This window comes from Nyctibius grandis, chromosome 2, assembly GCF_013368605.1.
Source record: "Nyctibius grandis isolate bNycGra1 chromosome 2, bNycGra1.pri, whole genome shotgun sequence".
NCBI lineage: Eukaryota > Metazoa > Chordata > Aves > Nyctibiiformes > Nyctibiidae > Nyctibius > Nyctibius grandis.
The window spans coordinates 39024066-39051904 of NC_090659.1; the positions used below are offsets into that span (position 1 = coordinate 39024066).

The window sequence follows — 27839 nt, forward strand, 5'->3', positions numbered from 1 at the left end:
TAAGTTGCAAATATCTTACATATGTAGCATAGAATAAATTCCAAATCAAATGTACACCCTTAGGCCAAAACTAAAGTCAATAGTACTAGTAAGGAAACTGATACAATATTTTACCCATATTAATTTCCAAGTAATTGAAAGTGAGACTATAACTATTAATGTTGCTGTCACTTGCAGCAGTTCTAAATTTGACTTCAGGTGTCAGCTTCAAGTGATTACAAAGAAAAAATACATTCAGATGAGTTATGATAATCAGAAAACTTAACAAGCATGTATTTCCCTGTTTACATTTCCCATTAAGGCCAGATAATGACAGCTTGGAAGCACTGAAGGAGTGTACGCAATTAGTATATATATCTCAGTGTCTGAGAAGTCCTGTGAGACAATGCTAACAAAATGAATGATATTCTTCCACAGTATCCTTCTAAATTCTGTCACCCACTGAATGTCACAAAAGCTTTCTCCATATGGGTCTCGGTCAACTCTCTGATTAAATGAGAAGAACACTAATATACAGAATAATAGGGATGGCTAATGTCAGGCAGATTTCAGATTTAGCTCTCGTGCAGAAGACAGGTGATATGGAATCAGTATGCACAGTCATCTTTTTCAAGCTCTGTTGTCTTCTCTCAGTGCCTCAAAAAATGATAAGAGCTGATAAAAGGCAGGGCGCTTTTCTGGTAGCTAAATGAAGCAAAGATGATGGGTATGGTTATTTAATTTTGGAATCACTCAGGAACTGTAATTTGCATTATTTTTTCTTGATTTTAGCATGCAGAAATTCATAGAGACAGTGATAATTATGAGGTAAAGAAAATTAAAGTTACTTTTTATATCTATCTTATGTTGTGATAGTTTAATCTTCTTCCTTCACATTAACATGTCCTCAAATATAAGTTGTTTTTCTCATTTTTCTGACAATTATATTAAAAAAAACCCCAAAACATCACTGTCATTTCATGGTATTACCAATAATGTGCCAAACAGTTCTTTGTTGCTGGTAAGAAGCAAGTCGTGGTCCACAGACAGATGACTAAAATTACATGAAGAAGAACAATAAATCAGGATAATTCTTGGCACAGAGGACACAGATCTCTCAAAATGAGATAAGCATGATCAGCATTTGACTTACAGCTCCCAGAAGACTCACAGATGGGGTAACGTATCCTTCTCATTCTAAGGGTGGGGTTATTTCACACAACTTAGCTATCTAAAAAGGTAGAGGTCCCATCTACATTTACTGTTTAAGATTTCTGTATAGGAAAGCAGATATCTTTTATTAAGATAGAAAGGACAAATGACCATGGAGAGGTACCAGTAATGGTCCTGTAATCATGGAAGAAATTTAGACTATTAGCTTAGCTCAGCACCCAAATTTTAAACCATTAAAATTAGGTGAGAAGAATCTCATCCTGTATATTATGTTGATGTTGAAGGGTGTTTTACTGTTATTTGCTTAAATACGCGGTTCTGAAAAGGGAGCCAATCTTCCTTTATGCCCTGTTTCCTGTACTAACACTGTCCTGAACTAGGCTGCTATATAGAATGTACTACATAGAAGCAATGGCTTTTGTAAGGGATTTTTTCCACTATGAACATTACTTCAGCTATCAACAGGGACTCCTAGTGACTCCTGTTATTTTGTTTTCTCCGGTTTGTATGTGCAGATATACATACCTCGTGCCAGCAGTTGTACATTATCTGGTAGATGATGTCTGAAACCTGTTGTGGTCTATAAAGCCTGTATCCTTGAGAAATTTTCTCAATCACCTGCATGTTATCATAAAGCTCATAGGGCTGCTTTCCCAAAGTGAACACCTCCCACATTAAGATACCTGCAAAAATATTAATGGAAATGGAAGACAAGAAATGCAAGTCAAGAAATGCAAGATAACCCCATTTTCTGAAACAAGACACACACATAGAACTGATCAGACTCTTTACAGAGAATATTGTCCAAAGAAAAGTACGGAGATGACTGACAAGTGTGATTCTGTACCCAAATGTAAAACAACTTCTACTGCAGAAGAAGGTAAACTTAGTTGATAAAGTTAATTATAAAGTATAATTAATGCGGACAATGATTGAGAAAACACAAGACATAGCTATCCATGGACTGAATTTTTTACAAAATACATACAAACATCCCCATATATGTGTGTGTGTACACAGAGAGCAGGAAGGAAAACCAAAATGACAGCTGTAGATATCTATGTGTTTATAGAATAATAAGACTTTTACTGATTTTTTTAAGTGAGTGGGACATATACTTCTTTGGTATCAGAAAGATTTCCGAATACTGTGTCACCTACACATACCTATAAAAACTGGATTATACTGAAGCAATAGAAAGACTGGATGATATCATAATCATCAGTTCATAATGATAGCTTGGCAAGAAGCAATTTTTGTTGTAACTGAACATATGTGATAATCATGCTAACCATAATATAAAAAAATTGTGAAATATTTGTTCATCATTTGTTCATTTCATCACAATGAGATATAATACTGGCAGCAATGATTTTTTTTTTTTAAAGAAATTTATTGGATCTTTGAGTTGCCTACAGCTTGAAGACTGGAGCACTGTAGTATCACAGTGGGATCAGAATAAAATGGTACCTGAATCTCAGCTTTCCCCGATGAGAACATTAAGAAACCAAGATTATTTGTTCTCTGACATCTGCTTTTGGGATATGAATACATCAGTTCAGTTCTTTAGCCCTTTAAAGACTCATTAGTCAAAAACAGCCAAACAAGAATTGATGGATCCCACTCGCCCCTTGCTTCCACTGCATCGATGGGTAGTGTTAAAATAAGAAAACACCTTCAAAGGAAAAATAACGTTTCTCATTGAGGTTAATGCCAACATTGAGGTTAACTACAATAAAGCCTGGAGCCAGGATTTCATCGATAAGAGCAACAAGAAAATGCATCACCAGAAAATCCAACTTCTGATTTAATCTTGTATATTATAAACAACTTGTAAAGGGCATGAATGAGCTGTTTCTCCGCCAGAGTCATTAATATTGGGAGACTAGCTGAAGTTAAAGATAAGCAGCAGCCCAGCATTTGGAAACACTTTCATCTGCTTTATTCACCATTGTTCAATGTCAAGAACAGTGGGCTGCCAATCTTTCATCAACTTGGCAGCTGCCAAAATTTTCCTACTAGAGGAGTAAACCCACGTAAGCGGAATTTAAGCCCGTTCACAAAAGGCTCCCTTTCCTTTGACAGCTTTTTCAGACTTTTAGAAACTCTGAACAGACTCCAGGGATTTGTAAATCATAGCTTGAAACCCACTGAAGTAGAAGTTCAAATGTTTGAAATTCCTGGGTAGAAAGTGGTCTGCAAACATATCTTATTTTTGCTGAGATACAGAGTCCCAGCTCACACAGTTGGCTTATGCACAGAGTCCACTCTGACCTCTGTGACTAACAGAAAAGCCCTTTTGACTTGGGCAGCACTGATCTGCCAAAGACACTGTTTGATCTCCACCACCAACAGTTTGCCATATTAAACACATACACAGCAAATGGGGAGAGAGCAGAGTTTCTATATGCCTAAAAGAAAAACAGTAGGGCTAAAAAAATCCAAAGAGGATAGGGCTTAGATGCATAAAAATATTAAACAAGAACATAAGCTGTAACTGCTTTTTACATTCCTTCAGTGTGTAAATGTCTAGCATTTCTGCTTAGTAAGCTGAGGAAATCCAAATGTAATGGCATATATGCATACATATTTATATGTTAAATTCCATACATACCAAAGGCCCATACATCTGACTTGCTGCTGAATTTGGTGTAATGAAAAACTTCTGGTGCTGACCACTTCACTGGAAACTTGGTTCCTAGTGAACTTATATACAGGTCATCCAGAACATACCTACAAAGCAAGAACCAAACTTGGTTGTGATCGAGTTACAGTGAAATAATGTTTACTGCTTCTTCCTTGTACATCACAAGGTCCCTAAGAAAAGCATGGGCAGAATCCCAAATTTCCAAAGGATACCTGACAGAGGCATTAGCTGTAACCTATAGAACAGATCATTGCTATCAACTTATTAGAGAAATAATGCAGAATCATAGAAATGCCTGTTGTAAGGCCATCTAGCCCAGCCTTCTTCTCAAATAGGATTACTCCCAACCTCAGATCAGGTCAGCCATGTTTTTGTGTAGCCAAGTCTTAAAAGCCTCCAAAGATTGCAATCTCATAGTCTCCCTGACTGGCATGTTGCACTGTTCCACCACCCTCTTGGGGAAAGAACACCTCTTACTGTCCAACTTGAACTTCCCGAGCTACAGTATGCGGCCGATATCTGCTGTTATATCACCTGGCACTGATAAGACTTATTTGTCTGCATCAGCTTTGTAACTGTAAGTAGCTCTAGGCAGCTTTTAGATCCCCTCTTAGCCTCCTCTTCACCAGACTAAGCAGCCTGCTCCCTCAGCCTCTTCTCAGAGGATGTTCTCTAGACTGCTCATCCTCTCCAGCTTCTCTCTGTTGAGGCTGCTGATTAAGATGTTTGGCCCCCAAATTAGGTGAAAAGCTTGTACACAAAGTAAACTCTCAGATTTCTTTAACAAACATGACTAGTGAAATCTCTCAGCTGCAATTAGCCTTTAAACCTTAACTTTTTGAGACAGCAGAATGACTTTATTCTAACCCCATAATGACTTATGGTCATTAATGGAAAGGAGACACAAAAAGCTGTATCACACCCTGTGGCTTAACTTTCGTAACAGCCAGTTGCTACCTGATTGATGCCAGTAAACTATATATACACTAACATCATAGCTTTACAAGGCTCCCAATTCTTTTACTTACCTAGTCATCCCAAAGTCAGATACTTTCACAGTAAGATTATTGTCAACCAAACAGTTCCTAGCAGCCTTTAGTAGAGAAATGAGAAAAAAGATGAGTGCAAAAAATACAAAGAGGAACAAATAATATCATGTCTTGGTATTTTGCTAATAATAATTTCTGTCCTCTAGCATTTCAACGAATAATGACATTCTTTGACTGAAGCATTTAAGTTTGGAACTGTAAGGGAACAGTAAGTAGTTCTCTTATTTCACTTTTTGACTATTGATTGAAAAACATTCTTTGCCATTATCCCAGCTTTACAAATAAGAATATTGAGGGATGAGGAAACAGAGGTGTGAAACCCACATTCACCTAGAAAAACACCAACAGAGCCAGAAACTAAACCTTGTCTTTCAAATGGCATCCTACTCCAGGGTCCTTTTCAGTAGTCTCAGTATTTACCAAGGCAACAAAAAGTGAAAAACATTGACTGGATTATTCACGATGCACTATAAACAGAGTGGAGCAATGAAAAGTGATTTAAACGTCTTGATTTATGAAAAGTTCAGTAGAAGCCTAGTTCTGCAAATGATCACTTGAGAACATTTATCTAAGGATGTATTCTCTGCCTGCATGCTTATTAATTTCTGTGATACAGTTTGCATCTACAGTTTTCAACCTGAAATCAAGCTCAAGTTTTATTTCTGTTTTCCCATGGTGCACAGCCAGTTTTTAGGAAGCTTACTTTATATTTACAACTTGAATTCTGCTGCTTAAGTTATCTGGTATTCCTGATTTCTGAATCAGGGTGTGAAAATTGGTGGAGTATGGATTTAACAACTTTGTTTACATGTAAAGACAATTCTTTGAAAACATCAGCAACTGGAACAGGTTGCCCAGAGAAGCTGTGGATGCCCCCTCCCTGGCAGTGTTCAAGGCCAGGTTGGATGGGGCTTGGAGCAACCTGGTCTAGTGGAAGGTGTCCCTGCCTGTGGCAGGGGGGTTGGAACGAGATGATCTTTAAGGTCCCTTCCAACTGAAACCATTCTATGATTCTATGATTCTATGAACAAGACATTTAAAATGGTACCTGAGGAGACTGCACGTCTATTGGAAAAATAAGCAAGTCTGTAACATAAATTGTCACAAATCTTCCAACTTATTTTTCTCTAGAGTTAGAAGGCAAAATACTGCTACTGACTCTGAAGCACAATGCACCAGAAATTTGGTTAGGTTCACTTTTAATAAGCCGATAAAATAACAGCTTAATTCCCCAAAGCCAGCATTCTTGAAAGCTGTTTTGCATAAACGTTTGGTCCAAGTCCTTGAAAGGCCTGATCCATTCATCAAGAGCAACTTGAAATACATGCTTGAAAACTGGCAGACAAATTTATTTAAAAGAGCTGCAGACTTTCAAGTTCTGTTCCTGCTTGCAATGCACCAGAAAAAAATCCAGTTTATCCCAGTAGTGTTCACACTCATAAGATAAATAATTGCCAGTTAGATAAATCCCTAACTCATCAAAAAACAATCTAAGTGACTGAAATCTTTAATATTGCACTGCTTTCTCCTGGAGAACTACAGCGTCATTGGACAGAACCCTTTACTTCGGTGGACTAATTTTACAATTGGATGTCTGTGCTGCCAACTGGCGCATAAATCCATGAGACTAGAGCCCATAAATGCAGGCAGCACAGTATGCAGTGCTGTAGACCTGTCAGCTCAGCTCTGAAGCAGAGTATATTAGCTTGTGGGCAGTGCTGTTTACATGTGGCTTTAGTGCCAGAGCTGCCTTGCATTGAGCCAGCTGGGTGTCTCTGTTCAGTGGACCATAATGCTTTCTGGGGTGAGTGCCAACAGATCCCGTGCAGCTGTGGGTGATCCTGAGGGGCAGGACTGTCTAGTGTTAGGTCATCCCCCTACCTTCCCTGTTGCATTTCTGCTGTGGGATAGCTTACCAAATCTCTGTGTATGAACTGACAGCTCTCCAGAAATGCCATAGCATCACAAACATCATAACATATTTCCAGAAGCTGAAGGGGTTGCAGTTCCTTCCCATGTCTCCTTAAGTAGCTGAGCAAACAGCCATTAGGCATGTATTCCATCACTAGATAGATGGGATATGATTTTGAGCACACACCATACAGTCTAACAAGTTTGGGATGATTAAGTTTCCTAAAATAAATAAAAATAAAATAATAAATGGAGATTCTTGTGCATTTCTGTAAGTTTTATTCTTCAAATATTAATACAACATACTGAAAGAAATTATTGAGACTGGATACAGTCCCTTCTCAGACTTCAAATATTCCTTTTCAAGAAGAACTGAGTGTCCTGCTGATTACTTTGAAACTCAGTATTGATGACAATCAAAACAAGACTCAATATTGATGAAATGACAACTTTATAGTCAAAACCTGAAATAGGATTTAGTAGCATAAAAGTGCAACCTTATTGGTGGGAGAAAATAGATCTCAGTTGGTGGGGTGGACCTTAGACCTTAAAGTGTTCTACTAAAACTGTGTTGCAGAATTTTCACACTGAGAGTCCTGATCATATCAGATAGATAGTTAACTGACAGGAATGTAGTGCATCCCTTCAGGACATGAGATATACAAAATATTCTTGAATTCATATGCTTCAATTATCATCTCATGGAATTTCACTGGAAATTCTAACATCCTTACCTCTTCGGAGTCAGAGACTAAAAATTCAAGTCTCATGTTCATATTTCTGGCATTTCTCAGTTACTGATCTGTCTCTCATTCCTACCTGCAGGATGGCAGGAACAGCTTTCTAACCATTTCTGTATAAATACTAATGAAGCAGAGTTTTAAGTGACATATGTGGAACCTCTGAAACTGTGGAAGAGATGTTAATTGAAAACTTTGTAGATGACCATATCAACCTTTGTGAAATTCTTTTGGTAATGCTTCAACTATCCTATATGGCTACCTATTTAGCTTGTGCCTAATGTACTCAACCCTACATAATGCTATTTTTAAGAGGAAATTCTCCTTCCTGTCTGTGCTATACATTACTGATTAATGTTTGAAGAGATCATTATTTCCAAATAATTAAGCAATGCCATAGCTTACATCATGGTCTGAGCTTCTTCTATGAATTCATCTTCTGACATGGCTCCTTCTTTAATCATCTTTATGGCCACATCATATTGTCCCTTCCACTTTCCCAGTTGCACCACTCCAAACTGACCACTACCTAGCTCTCTCAACAGGGCAATTTCTTCTCGTTTCATCTCCCAGATTCCTAGTGAGACAAAAGAAATTCATTTAGCAAAAGAAAAGGACAAAAGCAAGTGTGGTATCTCCCACAAGCAATGCTGTTGTTTTCTCTGGACGGTTGCAGAACCATGTGGCACTGAAGCAACGTACCTGTCTCTCAGCTTTGTGTTGAGTTATGGAAGGAGACTACACTTCCTACAAGTGTTGTTTGCTACTGCTTAGGTTTAAGCCTTATAAATAGATTTGAGAAAGAGTTATGCATCAAGTGATGACATATTTTCATGTAGGAGATTGAAGAACAAGTATTACTGTGCCAGGTAATGTGGCAAAGGGAAAGAACGGCCATGACTCAGGTGTGCTGGGGAAGGAAGTGTGCAAGGTCTTGCACAGTTGATATAAGACCTGACATAAAATGCCTTAAAGAGGGCACAACATGAAAGTTGATATAAAATGCTTTTGCATTCATGTTGCCCTGGATGTAGACTAGAGGCACTTATAGGAAGGGATACCCTATTTCATAGAACCATAAAGCCTCAATGCTACACCAGACAAGAGGAAACTACAGAAGGAGCTATTTAGTGAAAGACCATCCTTCCCAAATTCTCACACTGCCTCCTGCATGAACAAGTGGAAATGGCCACCAAACAAAGATTCTGTAACCTCCTGCAATCCTGAAAGCTGTAAGAGTCATGATTTTCTGGTTATTCTTTTCTCGGTGGCCAAGACTGACACCAGTTTCAAAAAGGAAAGTTATCTTCATACCATTTCCTAATGAAGCTGTGGATGGGACTTTGTTTACTTGTGTAGACACTGCATGCCGGAGCCTTGTCACCATACCTACAAAGAAAATCTGTTAAAGGTCACAATATATACATGAGTCTTCTGAAATAAAAGAAAATACAGAGAAACTAATATCTCCCTCTCCTTGCCATATTACAACCATCCAGGTAATGACAGATATTCAATACTCAGCAGCTGCTGCATCATTTCACAAGACTGAAAATTTTCTGTGCTTGAGGGCTAGTCCAGCAGAGGTGTTGCAAGAAGAGGTAGTACAATATCAAAAAGTACTGTACAGAAAAGGAAAGCAACTGTATTGATTGTGAATATGTTAGATCAAGTTCCACCCAAGCGCTCCCAAAACATGTTTCAGTATTTAGAGTATTCAGTATTGGAAGAGATTCATCATAATGCTGAGAAGTCCAGAAGTCTAAGCCAAAGCCAATCAAGTAGAAAGAGCATATAGGATTACCGGCCGAGTTGTGCTGATGGTAGTGTATAAGCTTGGGAATTGATTCAAAACAGTAATTTTCAGCAAGGTAATACTTGTTCTCAGGGGTTTTGTGCACATGGTAATGTCTGACTGTTCCTTTTTTACTTCTGAAAAACATCACAAAGTGCAGTACATGTCAAAGCCTTGCAAAGTGCCTTCCAGCCCATGCGTTAAAAGATTAGTTAGTTGCTGAATGAACTGCAACACTCCAGCTGGCCAGTTAAAAAAATATGTAGTAGTTGTCACCAGGAAGACTCACATTTGCCTCAATCTGATTTTCCCCCCTTAACGCCTGCTGGCTATGTAGTACAGGCTCCTAGTATGTTGGAGACTTCTGCTGCATACTCTAATGTGGTCTGATGGTTAGTACTTGTCTCCCAACAGTTACATCTAGAACAAAAGACTTTCGGATACTGCCTTTGCAATTGTTCTACATCTAACTTTCAACACCTTCCCTTCCCCATCTCCTTCCCATTCCCTTCCTTCTCTCTCACTCTTGAGACCCTGCTAGTTCCCTAGATTATGTTCCTGTTATATGCCTATGTTTAGATGAGAAAATTCTGGACCTTCGTTCCCCCATTCAGGGAGCCACTGTCATGTATGAATTCAAATAACTAATATGACCTGAATGTGCCCGAGGTTCACCTTTAACACAATGTAGAGATTTTGTTGTTGACCAGTCACACCAAGCAGCATGCCCATAGAAATGGTACACATTCTTTGGATACTCACTCAGGAACCTTGCTGAATACAGACACAGTGTACATTCCTGCTTGGCTAGATTTCCGAACCATAAAAGCACCTTCTTTCTGCTAATTTAAAAAAAAAAAAAAAAAAGAAGTTACAAGGAACAATGAGGTTGAGATTCATTTCAGTGAACTTTAGGCTTTTACACTGTAATGTCCACAAAGGAGAAAAGGAGACATGACTCATCTGACCTCCTTTAAGGACTACATTAGAACAAGATGAATTATGCCTTAGAAATATTTATTTCTCTCCACTAAAAAGAGGGTCTAGGTAACTGGTTGTGGTATCCCACTGTAAATATTTAAAATTAGCTGAGTTGTACCCCAGCCCAGATATGAAGCAACTAGTGTGCAATTTTGTTTTGGTGCACAGATAGAGATTTATATCTAGGGAGATGGAGAGTTGTTAACCCCATCTCCTTTCTCATGTCCCCTCCAGAGGTGGTACACATTGTAAGACCCAAACACTGTCACTTACATCTCATTTGAATGAGAGCTCTATCCACCACACTCAATTCCTTTACATAATGCATTAGATGGATGTATTTTCTATTGCCAATGTATTTCTGAACTACTGAATAAGTAGAAAGGTTTTTCACTGCACTCTATTGTATTTGGACTATTTTTAGTCTTTATGTGGTACTCCAGTCCTAACTTTCGATGTCCACTTTTACTTCTGTTAATGGTTTACCATACTGGGCTGGAAATTCTGGTTTTCAGAGTTCATTTAACAGCTACCTCCAATGTGCTAGGAATGGCTATTGCAGCAAGGAAAGAAGACATCTAGAACCTCACATACAGACCAAGGTTCATTGCTGTGAAGTTCAAAGGAAACTTTATGTCCCCTTACAGTTGACTGGAGTCAGAAGGATCCAGCACCTTTTGGGACTGGGACATAACTGCCTTTCTCCAGTGATTTGCCACACTTGAATTTCATTCCTGAACCTATGGTACAGATTTAAGGGAAACGACACTGAGCCAAGGCTTCCAAAGGGTTGGGTCATATCAAAGTTGTTAGGGGCTGAGTACCAATTAGACTGTCTGTGAGAAAGCAGCAAGCCACAAGAGGAAAACTTATTTACACAGCACACTCAAGGGCAAAGCATGGCTGAGGCTGGGTACATGGACATGTCCCTCTGCAGTTGTCTGCTGTAAAGACTTGTACACCTGACTAGTCCTATGGTGCTATCCATCCTTGCTCCTAGTCAGCTGCATCCAGCCAATGCTCAGTGGGCATAATGCTGAGATTGCGCAGGGTTGTCTGCTTGTCTGGGTGAACTTCTTTTATTCCACATTTGTATATTGCACGTACAACCATCACAGAGGATTCCTCTGGACTGAAAGAGTGGCAGGAAGAGCCACACTGAGGCAAGCAAAATAGGCCTAGAGATAAAACCAAAAAGCAGAGCTTTGAGGGAAAATGCACTCAGTGTTCGAAGCGTATTTTAGAGGTGCATCATTTGTTCATTTATGTAGAAGAGCCATCAATGCATCCAGGCATTTTTGGACATCTGTTTATTGATATCAAATTAGCACAAGTGTTTCTAGCACTCTGTAATACTACAGCTGTTTGAAGAGCGTCAGCATCCTCTAGCTACACAGTATAGCAAAGACAACAGGCACGGAAACATTTCCACGGTTGTTTTGTTTATATACAAGCGATAAAGGATATGTAGGACCTTCTGATGGAGCAGCTGCTCAGACTGGGCACGGGAGATATTACCAGCATACCAGCTGCAAAGAGAAATATCGGGCTTATTATTCACAGGCTGATTTCTGCATAAGGCACAGCAGAAACATGGAAAACGCCAGACGTCGTAAATATTTTCAAAACTGCTTTTAGAAGCCAGAGAGTAGACCTGTGACTTGTCCTGCATGTGTGATTTTTAAGCCATGAGATAAAAGGGAAACCACTAGTTCCCATCTGCTTCCTCTCATCCATCCGATGAGTATCCTCCTGAAATATCTGGGCCCACTCTGTGACTCTGACTTTTTAAAGTAAATCCTTAGAGGAGGATCCTGATGCTCTAATGCTCTGCCAGGAGCTCTACCAGAAGTAGTTTGCTCTGTTTCCTGCAGAACATGACACAGCTGTCTCCCTAAAAGCTGGGAGGTGCATAATTCCCCTCTAACCTTGAACCTTCTGCTTGTCATAATATTTAAGTAAACTGAGAGTTCCCAAATGGAGGAAACAAAGCAAACATGCTATGTCAGATCAGTTCGGGGAGCTCCAACGAAGCCTTTTTAATAGCGGTTCACTTTTATGAAGCGTCCCTTTATTAGCGTACTAGACTGATTTGTCTAAATGCCTTTTTTTTTGTTTGAAAACAAATACATTCATGCCTTTGGAAGTCTGTGGGCAGTGATGTTGCTGATCACAATATCTGCAATTATTATGATTATTATGACAGCCATACATAAGATAACATTGCTCTAGGTATAGTGGACATGTAAAGTGGAAAGACAGTCTCTGCGCAAAGAATCTTTTGGTTCTTATGAAGACATATTCTATACACTTACTCATGCTTAGCAATAGTCTGCTCTTCTGCTGATGTCTGTTCACTGAAACTGGAGTTTTCCCTGCAAAACCAAACCAGCATGCTGAAACCGTGAAAAATTAGTTATGAAAAATACCTTCCTTGGGTTAAAAGTCATACTACGTATCTTTTTTGAGTAGTCATGCCATGGTCTAAGGTGAATATTTCAAAATGTTGAGGCATATTTAATTGGATATTTTAATGACTTGGTAAACACTTATACAGCCTTTCCCCTCCACTGTGCAACGTGTTGGAAAGCCAGATATTCTCTGTGCATGCTGTAACAGGCAATGAAACTACATATCCCTTTAGTGACCCTATGAAGAGATTGTATCTACCTTTTAAAATATACATGGAAGATTTCCAAAACTGCACAACTCTAGGCTTCCAAATAAATGTTCTTAGCATGACAGACAACAGAAGGAGTTCATGGGGCAGAAAAAGAGGCCTCTAAAATAACCTCTTGTGCAGAAATAATAATGATTCTTATTTATGCTGCCTTTTGCAGGATACTGTAAAAGTAGGGTTTTTTTTTTTTAAGGAAACCTCTGAATCTAGTCCAGCGTGGTTTACTATGAGACAATCATCTGCTACGTTTCTGTCAGATTTTCATTCAAATACTTAGGCATACATTTAATGCTTATAAAGCCATGTCATCTTACTAAAAAGGAAAAGATAGGTCTGATGTAGCACTACGACAGACCTGGATTCCCTTTACCCTGTACAGGACTACTCACATGCATACAAAGGCACGAGAGTGCTAGCAAATCTGATTTAATGCTGAAATAAGAGTACAAAGATTGAAATCCCAGTGTCATTGAGGTCAGTGGCAAAACTCTATTGACTTAAATGAAACCAGGACATTCAGCTGATGTTTTTTGCATTCATGTATAAGTCAAGAAGACAAATTGTGTCTGGTTCTATACCTTTCAGGAAACTTTATGCTTAGTACTTGGAAAGTTATTTAAAAATAAAAATTTTCCAGAAATATTGCCTAATCTTTATTAGCAACCTGGATTATTAATTAATCTTTAATTAAGCAACCTGGATGTCCATAAATCCATGGGCCCTGATGGGATGCACCCGCGGGTGCTGAGGGAGCTGGCGGAAGTCATTGCTAGGCCACTCTCCATCATCTTTGCTAAGTCGTGGGCAACGGGAGAGGTGCCTGAGGACTGGAGGAAAGTGAATGTCACTCCAGTCTTCAAAAAGGGCAGGAAGGAGGACCCGGGTAACTATAGACCGGTCAGCCTCACCTCCATCCCCGGAAAGGTGATGGAGCAACTTGTTCTTGGTGCTGTCTCTAGGCACATCAAGGATAGGGGGATCATTAGGGGCACTCAGCATGGCTTCACCAACGGGAAGTCTTGCTCAACCAACTTGATAGCCTTTTATGAGGATGTTACCCGGTGGATAGATGATGGTAAAGCTGTGGATGTGGTCTATCTCGATTTCAGTAAAGCGTTTGACACGGTCTCCCACAGCATCCTCGCAGCTAAACTGGGGAAGTGTGGTCTGGATGATCGGGTAGTGAGGTGGATTGTAAACTGGCTGAAGGAAAGAAGCCAGAGAGTGGTGGTCAGCGGGACAGAGTCCAGTTGGAGGTCTGTGTCTAGCGGAGTTCCACAAGGGTCGGTTCTGGGACCAGTTCTATTCAATATATTCATTAATGACTTGGATGAGGGATTAGAGTGCGCTGTCAGCAAGTTCGCTGATGACACAAAACTGGGAGGAGTGGCTGAGATGCCGGAAGGCTGCGCAGCCATTCAGAGAGACCTAGACAGGCTGGAGAGTTGGGCGGGGAGAAATTTAATGAAATATAACAAGGGCAAGTGTAGAGTCCTGCATCTGGGCAAGAACAACCCCATGTACCAGTACAAGTTGGGGACAGACCTGTTGGAGAGCAGCACAGGGGAAAGGGACCTGGGGGTCCTAGTGGACAACAGGATGACCATGAGCCAGCAGTGTGCCCTTGTGGCCAAGAAGGCCAATGGCATCCTGGGGTGTATTAGAAGGGGTGTGGTCAGCAGGTCGAGAGAGGTTCTCCTCCCCCTCTACTCTGCCCTGGTGAGGCCGCATCTGGAGTATTGTGTCCAGTTCTGGGCCCCTCAGTTCAAGAAGGACAGGGAACTGCTAGAGAGAGTCCAGCGCAGAGCCACGAAGATGATTAAGGGAGTGGAACATCTCCCTTATGAGGAGAGGCTGAGGGAGCTGGGTCTCTTTAGCTTAGAGAAGAGGAGACTGAGGGGTGACCTCATTAATGTTTATAAATATGTAAAGGGCAAGTGTCAAGAGGATGGAGCCAGGCTCTTCTCAGTGACATCCCTTGACAGGACAAGGGGCAATGGGTGCAAGCTGGAGCACAGGAGGTTCCACTTAAATTTGAGGAAAAACTTCTTTACTGTAAGGGTGACTGAACACTGGAACAGGCTGCCCAGAGAGGTTGTGGAGTCTCCTTCTCTGGAGACATTCAAAACCCGCCTGGACGCGTTCCTGTGTGATATGGTCTAGGCAATCCTGCTCCGTCAGGGGGATTGGACTAGATGATCTTTCGAGGTCCCTTCCAATCCCTAACATTCTGTGATTCTGTGATTCTGTGATTTACTAGAGTGGTGAGGAAAACATTTAAGCAGTGGATGGCTGCATATTGATTCACCTTGGCTCATCATCATTCAGAGATAACTTTCTCAAGTAAGTGCTCGGTACAAAACCTTCATTCCTGCGAAATAAACAGTTCACAGTTTAGTTATTGTACATGACTGCATCTTAAATATGATCACTTACTTAAAACCGGAAAAGGGATTAATCAGAGAGTCACTTTTTAGAATGCCACTAACAGAAATGCTCATGGGTAAAACATTTCTGTTTTACTTACCAAGTACAAAAATACAGGCGTAATTTGTCTTAGAAAATTACATTTCAGTGAAGTACTCTTTTTGCTAGTCATTGAAATGGCTTCTTCCTCAGTGATTGGCTTCATTGTACTGTAGATTGGAGCAACTGTTCAACAATTTCATTATATGTCATCTCAGTTGCTGGGAGGAAGGACGCCAGTGGGTGCCAGCAGAGTATCCAAGGTTGAACACAGAAAGCCGATAGGTAGGCTCAGAACTCTTCCTGACGTAATGCCAGATGCAATTGAAAAGCTCAGCTAGGTGAATATGAACAGCTGAGCTACCACTTAAAGCAGCTGACAGCATGGCATGATGGACCTAAGTTATGAGGGCCAACAGGCATCTGTAGTTGTAAGGGGGTGGGCTGTATGCTGTGCCCATCAGAAAAATAAATGGGAGGAATAAATTGTATATTTGAAGATGGATGGATGGACACAGGAAGAAAAAGCTTCTTTAACACAGATCTCGGTAGAGCAAGAAGAAAACTGAGAGTGTATGGAAACAGCTGAAAGAGGTAATTCCTGATGTTTGTTCCTACTACATTCGAGAAAACAAGATCTTCAATATTTTTCAGGCAGAATTTAAAGTTTTTGTTATGATGTATATGTGACTTGTGCTTACAGAATCAGTACTGCAAAAGTCTCAGTTTCTCAAGCCAAAGAAAAAACTGTAAATGTCCCCCCTTTCTCTTGATCTCTCTCTGCTCCTTCATTCATTTTAGAGCACTCTATTAATGCTCTGTAAGCAGAGCTGCCTTTTATTATATGCTTTTACATAGCAATAAACGGTCCAGTGAAGGCATTTAAGAGCATATCTCAGCTTATTAATTTATTATTTCTTTGAGTTGCTGGGGTTGTGTGCTGCTTTCTTCATCCAGAAAAGTATGCCAGTCCTGTGAGTTATAAAGTGCGGACAATTCACCTTAGGTTAAGGTTGCTTTATTTGTTCTTTTTCTTGCAGTTGCAAACTTAATCAGTGAATTCTGAGTGGATCAAGTAATTTCATTCTGTTGCAAACCAGTCTGGGCATCCCTTAGCTCAAAAATTCTTCCCTTCCACATTTCTATATCAAGCACATAAAATCAAACTCAGTGAGTATCCATCATGAGACAGACAAGGAATCTTATCTCTTCCAGGCAGCTCCTGTTTGTTGCACTGCCTTTGTCTCCAGTGTACTCCTAAAGCTGTTTCTCATTTAATAACTTGTGAAGAGATGCTCTTTTCTGCCCCAGCTGGATAATTAATGAAAAATGTCTTATTTTAAGTTGCTGAAGGGGTTCCTCCACCTCTGAACCTCAAAGACAATAATTAAATCCTGTGCAGGATGTGGGTGCCCTGTCTTTGTGGAAAAGTATTGCTAAAGCTGAGGAGACTGAAATGGTAAGTGATTCATGCCTCAGCAGTTCTCACTGGTCTCCTCTGCTGTCACTGCTATTGCAGTAGTAATGGTGTTGGTCTAAAGATGGTTTGTGCATACAAGAGAGGCAACATTTGTGAGGAGAGGTTTTCTCTTTTTATTCACTTAAACTAAACAGTTGGAAAAAAAATGGATAGCTTCTGTGTACACAAGCCCTTCTTCAGGCACATATCAAAATTAAGGCCACTGTATACTATCTTAGCTGGTATACTAGGCAATGACTGTTGTAAATCTTACTCAACCCGGAAGCCAAGGATGGTAAAGAAAATGAAGTTGTACAGAAGACAATAAGGCTTCTAGAGCAATGTTTAAAAGCTACTAAGGTAATTCGAATATAGGTCCTGAAAGGTACCAGGACTGCCTGGATTGTTGTCTATGAAGATGAGATATGTGGAAGATCATGGTCATAGAACAGAAATATTCTGCAGGGCATACTTACCCTTCCAAATCCCTTACTTTCCACCAGCTGGAATCTTCCTCTTGCAATACATAGTATTTATTGCTTCTGACAAGCCGGATAGCTGAATTTCCTTCAGGTTCATAGTTGCATTGGGCAACAGCCATATTCAGGACTGACTTGTCTGGTGATAGCACCTGAGGCAGGCTTCTACATTTCTGCTTTTGAAGACAGAGGAAATAAAATGATAAGGAGATGCAGCACAAGGTACAGTAAGAAATAACACATGAAATGTACATGATCACTTATATCTTCAACATGTATAATGATATGAGGCAAAATAATCAAAGCTAAGAAGGTGGGCACAGACAAGCAGCTTTTTCCTCATCCATTTAGAAGCAGAGCCCAGATACTGTTGTCAACATTTGTGAGAAAGGTGAGAACAGAACCAAGTTCCGTGATGACACCAGAAGCAATTAACACTGAGTGGAGGCTGGCACTGTTGTAACAGGAAGCTCTCATTACCAGAGTTACCTGATAGACTTGACTTGTATCAACAGCCTGCCACCTGTCTGAAGCTGATACTGCTTAATGAACTGTTGCAATTCATGTGCTTTGAACACCACGTGACCAAACTGTGCTTTACTGTAACTAAGTGCAATGATGTCCTGTTGCATCAAAAGACCCCATCACAGTATTATTAAATAACTTTGTTTTTTTGAATGGCTTTTGATCAATAGCAATGTTACTATGAAGTACAACAAGCATTAGTCAATTGTTACTACTAATCATCGAAAGCAGAAAGCTATGCTAATTCTAAATCATTCCCTTTCCTTACTATGTTTTATTGATGTTTCTCTGCTAAGCATGTTGGATATAAGGAATCACACTCCTTGGTGCCTAACTTTTCCTGTGCAGTGTTAAACAAGTGTAGGTATGTAACTACGGGATTCATCTTACCTAGCTTTGACCCGTGTCTTCACGTGAAATATGTTATCCTACAGAAGTATCTACCTCTCATCACTGATTGTTGAGGAGGTCTACACAAATGACTTGGATGAGAAGCCTGGCATTAAAGTTAGGTGACATCAATCAAAAAATGGGCAAAAGAGCATCTAAATTTATGGCACTGAAATGCATTTAGAAATTGGGGAAATATCATAACTGAGAAAATCCAGACATCACAATTCTTTAAGAGCAGAGAAAACTACACTTGGAACACTGACAGCGAAGGATGGGGGAAAATAAGAAAGACTTAGGAGAAAAGGCTCCAAATGCCATCTATTTATTATTGAAAACCACTGTAATGCAATGCCAGGGAAGAATGCCGAGCGTCCTGAAGCAGGCTGTGATTCCTTTAAATCAAGTCCAAGTGACCATGGCATTGTACGTTTGCTTGTTTTCTCTTTATTGACATTTCTTTACTTAATTTAAACAAGGAGAAACCAAAGAGCCAAGTGGATGCCTGATTGTGTCCATTGAGCCAGAAGACACACATGACCTCTTCCTGCAAACACACACAGTCTCAATCTGATCTCACTAAGCTCCAATGGAGATACTAATTCTTTAAAGAGGTATCACTCACAGCAGAGTCCTCTTCATTTGACTAGAAGTAGGCCCGTTACTCATCAAGTATGACAACTTGAACCCAGTAAGGGTGGTTTCTGTTGGTCATATCTGACTTCGTTGGAAAGGAGCTTATAGCTTGAGGGCCTATGTTAGTCAGGATTCAAGTTTTAGACTGCTCATTTGCTTTCTGGAATAATGACAGAACTAGAATTGCCTGCAGTTGTCAGAAGGATGGGGAAAATTATAATCCAGAGCTTAAACTGTTTTCTCTACAGCATCTAGTGATGTTAGAGCAAGCTGATATTTAGTAAACATGTTTATAAGCTGATGTGTACCTCGACATTTGGCCTTGGTAATTTTTGTAGATCAAATTGTTCTTTCTTAATGTTCTGTGTTTTGCTTGTGGAATGATCAGAGTGTCATCTTCTGATGGAGCTTTCATCTTTTTGTGTGAACTGAAGAAATTGTAAAGAACTGGCCAGAGTAAATGGTATAAAGAATTATTATCACAGAAATGAGTTTTGCTTTGTCCAACCTGCCAGGGAAAAGAAGCAGCCAAAGATGAGCACATCATATTTGCATCCCTTTGGTTTCACTACTGGATGTGTATTTGTCTGTTGCAATATTCTGGATGGACTTCATCTGCAACCTGATACAGATTAATGTTGTGATTTGTGTTCATATACAGCTTTCCATCTCCAGCACTGGCTGAAAGCCCCAGAGCATTTCCTAATAGTATCTAAGTGGATCTTATTATTTCCTTTATGCTGGCAGTGATATTATTGTGGTTTTCATATTGATGACTGTGCCACTGTCATCTAGAGAGAGCTGTAGGTGACAGTCTGAGATTCAGCTGCGATGTGCATATGGGGAATGGTTACTACCTGCAGAACTGCACCCTTACCATGCAGCTGGAAGCACGTGCTGGATCACTTTAACTTCCATAAAACTTGTCCAATACATCATCATGAGAAGATACGTGTGTGCATCCAGTGGACTTCTGTCTGATCTGCTGCAGTATTGGTCTGACCTACGTGAACCATTTTCCATTCCAAAGACAGTGGATGCCAGGCACCAGCAGAGGTGAAAGTGTTTCTCAGGCAAGAAGCTCCTGCTTCCTGCTGTTAACAAGACACAGGGGAAGTGCCCACTGGTTTCCATGAAGGGACCTTTGTGCCCACTATTCTCTGTGATTGCATCGCTCTTTAGGAACCAGCTCCTCTGTGGATGACTAGAGGTATAATGCTGAAGTGATGAAAGGGACAGAGGCACCAAAGGTGCCGGATGTACGCATGCAAAAGCAATGCCTCATGCAAAACGTGATGCCTCTTGTCAGTTTTGCCTACATGCCAAAGTAATGCCTCTGGTCAGTTGGGAAGAAAGCAAGGGAGCAAGACTTGCAGAGGCTGGAGAGGGGAGGGACATGAACTGAGAAGTAGGTGGAAGGAAGGCTCAGGGTACGGTTGTACCTCTGATGATCAAACTGAGTAGATGAAAGAGCAAAGTAAAAACGGGCTGAGAGCTTATAGAAGTAGCTCTGTGACTAAATATAGACTGTTTCTCAACATAAGAAGTCAGTATTAGCCTTCTTAGGCTGATTGTATCATATGGCTTGGGAAAATGAAGTCAAGTTTTTCTAACCAGATGTGGTAGTTATTATATCTGCATTTACTGAACCTGTTTTAGAAGTAGCCGTCTGAAAACTGTCAGGTCCCTGCTTTTTAAATTTCCCTTTCAAAATATCTTCTCCGAACTCAAGCAGATAACAAAAATAAATCATAAAGGCCTAGCAGAAGCCACCATGTTCAGCAGCAGATTTGCATGACTGATGATCTCTCCAGATAGACAAAGCATCTCCTGATGGAAGCCAGGCAAAACAGACCACAGTATTCAAAACAAGTTACGCTGCTGCGTGTTCACAATGCTATTACTTTCAAATCTTATTATCAGAAAAAATATCAAAAGCTTCTTTGTTCATAGCTTCTTTACAAGGCTTTATTATTATTTTTCTTAAAGCTCTATTTTACAGTTCTTGTGATTTTATCTCCTGTCTCTTGATAATCTATGTTTCGTAAAGCCCTGGCTATTCATGTCAACTGTATACATAAAAATTCCAGCTTTTTCTCTTTTTTCTTTAAGTTACTTTCTGATTAACAGAGGGTAGCTAGGAAATAGACCCAGACTGTGTTCTAAAGATACAGAACAGAAGACAAATCAAAATAAAGCAGGAAATGCAGATTCAAAAATCCCATGATTTGAAACCCAGTCTGGTTTAATTTCGAGGAGGCTGTGTAACAATGTGTGAATACACAGTCAGACCATACTGTTAGTCCATTTTTAAGGGATAAAAACATCATAACTTAAGCCACTTTGGTCTCTTTTATTCTCTTATCACTGTTACCTCTTTCTCACCTACAAACCTCAACAAGCTGGTCAGTAAAACTAAAGTCAACGATACCACTATTGGCCTTGTATTTATACAGGAGAAGATAGATGAGGAAATAAACATAGAAGCAGATCTTCCAGTTTACTTTTATTCTTAGCCCTGCCAACTGTTAACCTTCTTCATCAAGCAGCTGCTATGCTAGAGGACTCAGACTGAATCCAGCACGAGTAGTACTTTTGGAATCCTGGTGTCCTGTTTGTCTCTTTGTGTCTGTGAAAGCTTGCCTTTCTCAGATGGGTGGGTGCTGGTGGGATGCCACACTCTTGGGTTTCTGTCTCATATAAAGTCAAGATATAGTCAAGAGCACACAAAGAGCTCAGATATGCTTCCCAATTCATTGACTTAGAGGCTGCCTCTGTAAAGTTGGGCTAAACAGACATTCCTAAACAGGCATCTGCACTCCTGACCCAACCCCAGAGGAGCACAACTTGGGACTTGCCTGAGATAAATACAGTTCATCCACCATTTCTCACCCATGCAAAGCAGGTATACGTGTTCACATCTTCAGTTACAATGTTTTCTCCAAGTACTATGAGCACCATTTTCACTGGGGAGGGTGGTGGAAGAGTGTTTTTGGCATCTATAGGAATGGGGACCTCCTACACACTAGAGAGCTAATTTTGATGGCATTCCCTGATCCCACTGGAGATAAGTGTACAAAGTAAAAGACATCCCTGGAAGGGCTATAGCCAGTACTGCCACCAGCCTGTTAAAGTGAACTGAATGTGGCTGAGACTTTCCCAGTGTGCCACATGGAGGAGGGAGATGAGTCTTTCCCTCTGACATGCCGGTGGATACAAGGATGATAAAGCTGCACTGCAGCATAGAGGTCTACACCAGCTTCCAGTGACTGGCTCTTTGCCATTCTCCATCCCATCCCACAGCCCTGCCACCTGGATGCCAGGTCTCTCCCTGTAGCCAAATACTCAAATGTTTTCACCTACCAGCATTTGAGGGACTGGAGGCAGTGGTTTCACAGACCCAGTTGTACAACACAGAGTCACATCTAGACGAGAGGGAGAATTAAAGAAAAAAAAGGTGAATTTAAGTAAGGCTTTATCTCTTGAGGATTTCTCACTTGCAGATCTATACAGTGGCAGCAACAGCATCATGACAACTGACATTTCACCTCCCTGAGGTATCAACATGCTTTAGCTCTGTATTTTCCAACCTTCTCTTAATTCAAGCACCATCTCAATACCTTTAAAATACCCATCAACCATTTTTTTCATCTATGCCAAAATACAAATTCAGGGAAACTTGCGGTTGTATTTAGCTCTGTGGTTTTCCCAGTTCTGTTAGCTTATTTGATAGCATACAGAGGGAAACACCTGTATGCTTTACATGAACTGACAACTCTTTACATTATTTAGTGTTCCATAATGATGAAACCTGTAGTAACGGTAGATAAGCCTATATCATTAATTTCAATTTTCAAAAACAAATGCCTGTTACAGGCAGTCTCAGAGATCTAAATCAGGTTCCTAACTGCTCACACCTACATTTTTGGAGTTAACTTTTAATTTTGGGTTCATACGTTTGTATGTAATACTGTGACTTTAAATGCTTAAGAACAAGGTTCAATCATGACTGAAATCAGTGGATCTACCAGTGCTCTACAATTCCAAATAATCAAGCTTTGTAAGGCTGAAGCCCAAATACTGATAAACTGCTGTTCCCTCTCCCAAATGTGGCCTTTCACTGTTAAGCATGTACACAGACAAGAGGGAATTCGCTTCTGAAAATGTGACACCTAGGAGGGTACTGCTTTACAAATTTTCCTCTCTCAGTCTTTACAGATAAAAACTGAAACCTCTAAATAATTGTGACTAAGTTCTACAAAAAATATTTTAGAAAAGCATGTTAAAATAAAAAAAGGTGCAAATTAAATCACACAGTTTAGAAAAAATCATATAAACATAATTATATATTAATATAAGAGTTTTACGTCTATTTAGTTATGAAACTGTATTGTTTTACACTCATCCATACACACTCTTGTACTGGACTTCTATTGTTCCTACCCATCCAGCTTATGGGACCTCATCACTAGAAGGGTCTTACAGCATAATACTACAATTTAGCTAGAGATCTTAAGAATAACGACAAAAATAATTCCATCGGGTTTATTTTGTAGGTAAAAATGTCACTAACTTTTTGATCAAGCACAGCAGATATAATTTAGTGTATTATTTCCCCCAGTTATACTATAAGCGACAATGTATAGCAGCTATGATGCTAAAAGGAGCTTAACATATACATGAAAAGGTGTAAGTAGATTAGCTTTTATATTGATTGCACTGCCTTAAATGTCCATGTGATTTGGCAATATTGTGAAAAAATCAATGAGACTAATCAAACAAATAAAAGAACACATTACATTTCTCCCAAATCGTACATCCAGGGGCTGATTTACAGGTCTGGTTGCAACAGATAAACTTCCCGTTGATGAAGAATCCTTTATGGTACTTGTTTAGTAAATCAGAATTGTCTTTAATTTCTGGAAAGCACAAAGAAAACAAAGACAACATGACAGGCTCCAAAATGGGAATGTTCCTTATGATCAATAGTCTGCTGCACCAAACCATGGGACCCCAGAGTGCTTACCGACTTCTAACTCTAGACACATATCCTAGTCACATTTTTATCTCTATGCAAACTCAAGTCTGAGATCCGTACCCCACAACTACCTGTTTCTTTGAGAAAGAAACCTTTCAAGGAGACACAGTAAAGCCAACAAAACACACGAAACCAAAACAGGATCCAACAGCTATGATTCAAAATCATGGATCTTAAAGATTTCACTATCAATAATAAAACTAATTAAAAGAAAACATTTTCATATATCAAAATATGCTGAGTATTTTCCTAGAACTATCTACTGTAAGAAAATTATATTCACTGATACTCAGTACGCCATAGGGCAAATCCAAACTAATATTTATCTGTTAAAATACAGTTCTTATTTAAGCACACCAAAAGGGAACACCATCACAAAAATATTTATTTTATATCTGAAGCACTGCTTTACTCTAGAAAAATAGCACCAGTTGTATCACTCTGCTAGTGATACATTAGTTCTGTAAGCTGTAATAGCAGTTTTGGTTTCAAAAGGTACCTAGAGGAAATGTAGATGGCGTAGAGTGAGACTTTAAAAACTGGTTGTGTCAGGACAGGTTTTCAGTCGTGCTGCAGTGAGCCAGTGTAAACTCAAGATTCCTGAACACGCGAGAGAGCTGCGAAAGGATCAAGAGCCCCCTTTTTGACAAGTGCTTTTTATACACTTTTTAAAAGGCTTGTAAGCAGTTGAATATTTGTGCTATTATTTGTCTCATGAGCAGTACAAAAAAAATCACAGAATCACAGAATCACAGAATGTTAGGGATTGGAAGGGACCTCGAAAGATCATCTAGTCCAATCCCCCTGACGGAGCAGGATTGCCTAGACCATATCACACAGGAACGCGTCCAGGCGGGTTTTGAATGTCTCCAGAGAAGGAGACTCCACAACCTCTCTGGGCAGCCTGTTCCAGTGTTCGGTCACCCTCACCGTAAAGAAGTTTTTCCTCATATTTAAGTGGAACCTCCTGTGTTCCAACTTGCACCCATTGCCCCTTGTCCTGTCAAGGGATGTCACTGAGAAGAGCCTGGCTCCATCCTCATGACACTTGCCCTTTACATATTTATAAACATTAATGAGGTTACCCCTCAGTCTCCTCTTCTCTAAGCTAAAAAGACCCAGCTCCCTCAGCCTCTCCTCATAAGGGAGATGTTCCACTCCCTTAATCATCTTCGTGGCTCTGCGCTGGACTCTCTCTAGCAGTTCTCTGTCCTTCTTGAACTGAGGGGCCCAGAACTGGACACAATATTCCAGATGCGGCCTCACCAGGGCAGAGTAGAGGGGGAGGAGAACCTCTCTCAACCTGCTAACCACACCCCTTCTAATACACCCCAGGATGCTATTGGCCTTCTTGGCCACAAGGGCACACTGCTGGCTCATGGTCATCCTGCTGTCCACTAGGACCCCCAGGTCCCTTTCCCCTACGCTGCTCTCCAACAGGTCTGCCCCCAACTTGTACTCATACATGGGGTTGTTCTTGCCCAGATGCAGGGCTCTACACTTGCCCTTGTTATATTTCATTAAGTTTCTCCCCGCCCAACTCTCCAGCCTGTCTAGGTCTCTCTGAATGGCTGCGCAGCCTTCCGGCGCGTCAGCCACTCCTCCTAGTTTGGTGTCATCAGCGAACTTGCTGACAGTGCACTCTATTCCCTCATCCAAGTCATTAATGAATATATTGAATAGAACTGGTCCCAGTAGCGACCCTTGAGGGACTCCGCTAGACACAGGGCTCCAACTGGACTCTGTCCCATTGACCACCACTTTCTGGCTTCTTTCCTTCAGCCAGTTCACAATCCACCTCACTACCCGATCATCCAGACCACACTTCCTCAGTTTAGCTGCGAGAATGCTGTGAAGACCGTGTCAAACGCTTTACTGAAATCGAGATAGACCACATCTACAGCTTTACCATCATCTATCCACCGGGTTACATCCTCATAAAAGGCTATCAAGTGGGTTGAGCATGACTTCCCCTTGGTGAAGCCATGCTGAGTGCCCCTAATGATCCCCCTATCCTTGATGTGCCTAGAGACAGCATCAAGAACAAGTTGTTCCATCACCTTTCCGGGGATGGAGCTGAGGCTGACCGGTCTATAGTTACCCGGGTCCTCCTTCTTGCCCTTTTTGAAGACTGGAGTGACATTCGCTTTCCTCCAGTCCTCAGGCACCTCTCCTGTTGCCCACGACGATGGAGAGTGGCCTAGCAATGACTTCCGCCAGCTCCCTCAGCACCCGCAGGTGCATCCCATCAGGGCCCATGGATTTATGGACTTCCTGATTGCTTAATTGGTCCCTGACCCAGCCCTCATCAACCAAGACAGATTCCTCCTCTATCCTTACTTCTTCTGGGGCCTCAGGGGTCTGGGGGTCCTCAGGACAGCCTCCAGCAGTATAGACAGAGGCAAAGAAGGCATTCAGTAACTCCGCCTTCTTTTTATCCTCTGTCTCCAGGGCCCCCACCTCATTCATCAGTGGGCCTACATTGCCTCTAGTGTTGGCTTTACCTGCAATGTATTTGAAGAAGCCCTTTCTGTTGTCCTTGACCTCTCTTGCAAGGTTTAATTCCAAGGAGGCCTTAGCTTTCCTAGTTGCCTCCCTACATCCTCTGACAACAGACTTATATTCCTCCCAAGTGGTCAGCCCCTCCTTCCATGATCTGTACACCCTCTTCTTCCACTTGAGTTTGCCCAGCAGTTCCCTGTTTAACCATGCAGGTCTCCTGGTACCCTTCCTTGACTTCCTACCTGCTGGGATGCTCTGATCTTGAGCTCGGAAGAAGCAGTCCTTGAATGCTAACCAACTATCTTGGGCCCCCTTACATTCTAGTACCCTGTCCCATGGGATTTCCCCTAGCAATTGCTTGAAAAGGCCAAAGTTAGCCCTCCTGAAGTCCAGGGTTGTGATTCTGCTAGCTATTCTGTTCCTGCCACCTGAGATCCTGAACTCTACCATCTCATGGTCACTACAACCAAGGCTGCCCTCAACCTTCACCTCTTCAACCAGACCCTCCTTGCTAGTGAGGATAAGATCCAGCAGCGCTCCTCTCCTAGTTGGCTCATCCACCATTTGCATCAGAAAGTTATCATCAACGCACTGGAGGAACCTCCTGGACTGAGGATGGCTGGCTGAGTAGGCCTCCCAGCAAATATCAGAGTAGTTGAAATCCCCCATGCCAACCAGGCCCTGTAATTGCGAGACTGCTCTCAGCTGCCTGTAGAAGGCCTCATCACCCTCCTCATCCTGATCCGGTGGCCTGTAATAGACACCCACAACAGTATCACCCCTGCCAGCCTGCCCCTTAATTCGCACCCACAAACTCTCAACTCGCTCCTGATCCGCCCCTGGACAGAACTCAATACATTCTAGCTGCTCACTCACATAAAGAGCAACTCCACCACCTCTCCTTAGTGGCCTGTCTTTCCTGAACAGGACATAGCCATCCATGACCACATTCCAGTCATGCGAGGCGTCCCACCAAGTCTCTGTAATTGCCACTAAATCATAGCCCCCTGACCAAACACGGATTTCTAACTCCTCCTGTTTATTCCCCATGCTACGCGCATTGGTGTACAGGCATTTCAGGGAGCGAGCTGAGCACACCGATTTCACCCCAGGGGGATGGGAGGCCTCCTGTTCTACCTTAACACTAGAGTGTTGCCCCAGTGGTGCAAGCCTAGCTACTACCCCATCCCCCTTCGAATCTAGTTTAAAGCTCTCCGAATGAGCCCTGCTAATTCCTGTCCCAGAACCCTTTTGCCCCTACAACATAAACCTTTCCCATGTATTACCATCACGCCTGGTGTCTTATAAAACCAGCCATTATCAAAGAACCCAAAGCCCTGCCTGTAGCACCAGTCTCGTAGCCAGGCATTAATAGAGAGAATCCTACTA

The 27839-nt window shown here is 41.1% G+C and overlaps 1 protein-coding gene across 1 annotated transcript in view; it reads right to left on the reverse strand.

The window, feature by feature from the left end:
- Positions 1 to 609: 609 nt before the first annotated feature.
- Positions 610 to 27839, reverse strand: part of BMX (BMX non-receptor tyrosine kinase) — a 32434-nt gene continuing 5204 nt past the window's right edge. Inside the window, exons 4-17 of the mRNA XM_068395282.1 lie at positions 23710 to 23829; positions 22274 to 22335; positions 17357 to 17535; positions 12591 to 12650; positions 11750 to 11804; positions 10057 to 10136; positions 9304 to 9431; positions 8814 to 8888; positions 7905 to 8076; positions 6765 to 6981; positions 4828 to 4892; positions 3767 to 3885; positions 1678 to 1835; positions 610 to 684 (exon numbers count right to left, since the gene is read on the reverse strand). Of these exons, the coding sequence (XP_068251383.1) occupies positions 610 to 684; positions 1678 to 1835; positions 3767 to 3885; positions 4828 to 4892; positions 6765 to 6981; positions 7905 to 8076; positions 8814 to 8888; positions 9304 to 9431; positions 10057 to 10136; positions 11750 to 11804; positions 12591 to 12650; positions 17357 to 17535; positions 22274 to 22335; positions 23710 to 23829 (1565 nt within the window). The remainder of the gene's footprint in view (positions 685 to 1677; positions 1836 to 3766; positions 3886 to 4827; positions 4893 to 6764; positions 6982 to 7904; positions 8077 to 8813; positions 8889 to 9303; positions 9432 to 10056; positions 10137 to 11749; positions 11805 to 12590; positions 12651 to 17356; positions 17536 to 22273; positions 22336 to 23709; positions 23830 to 27839) is intronic.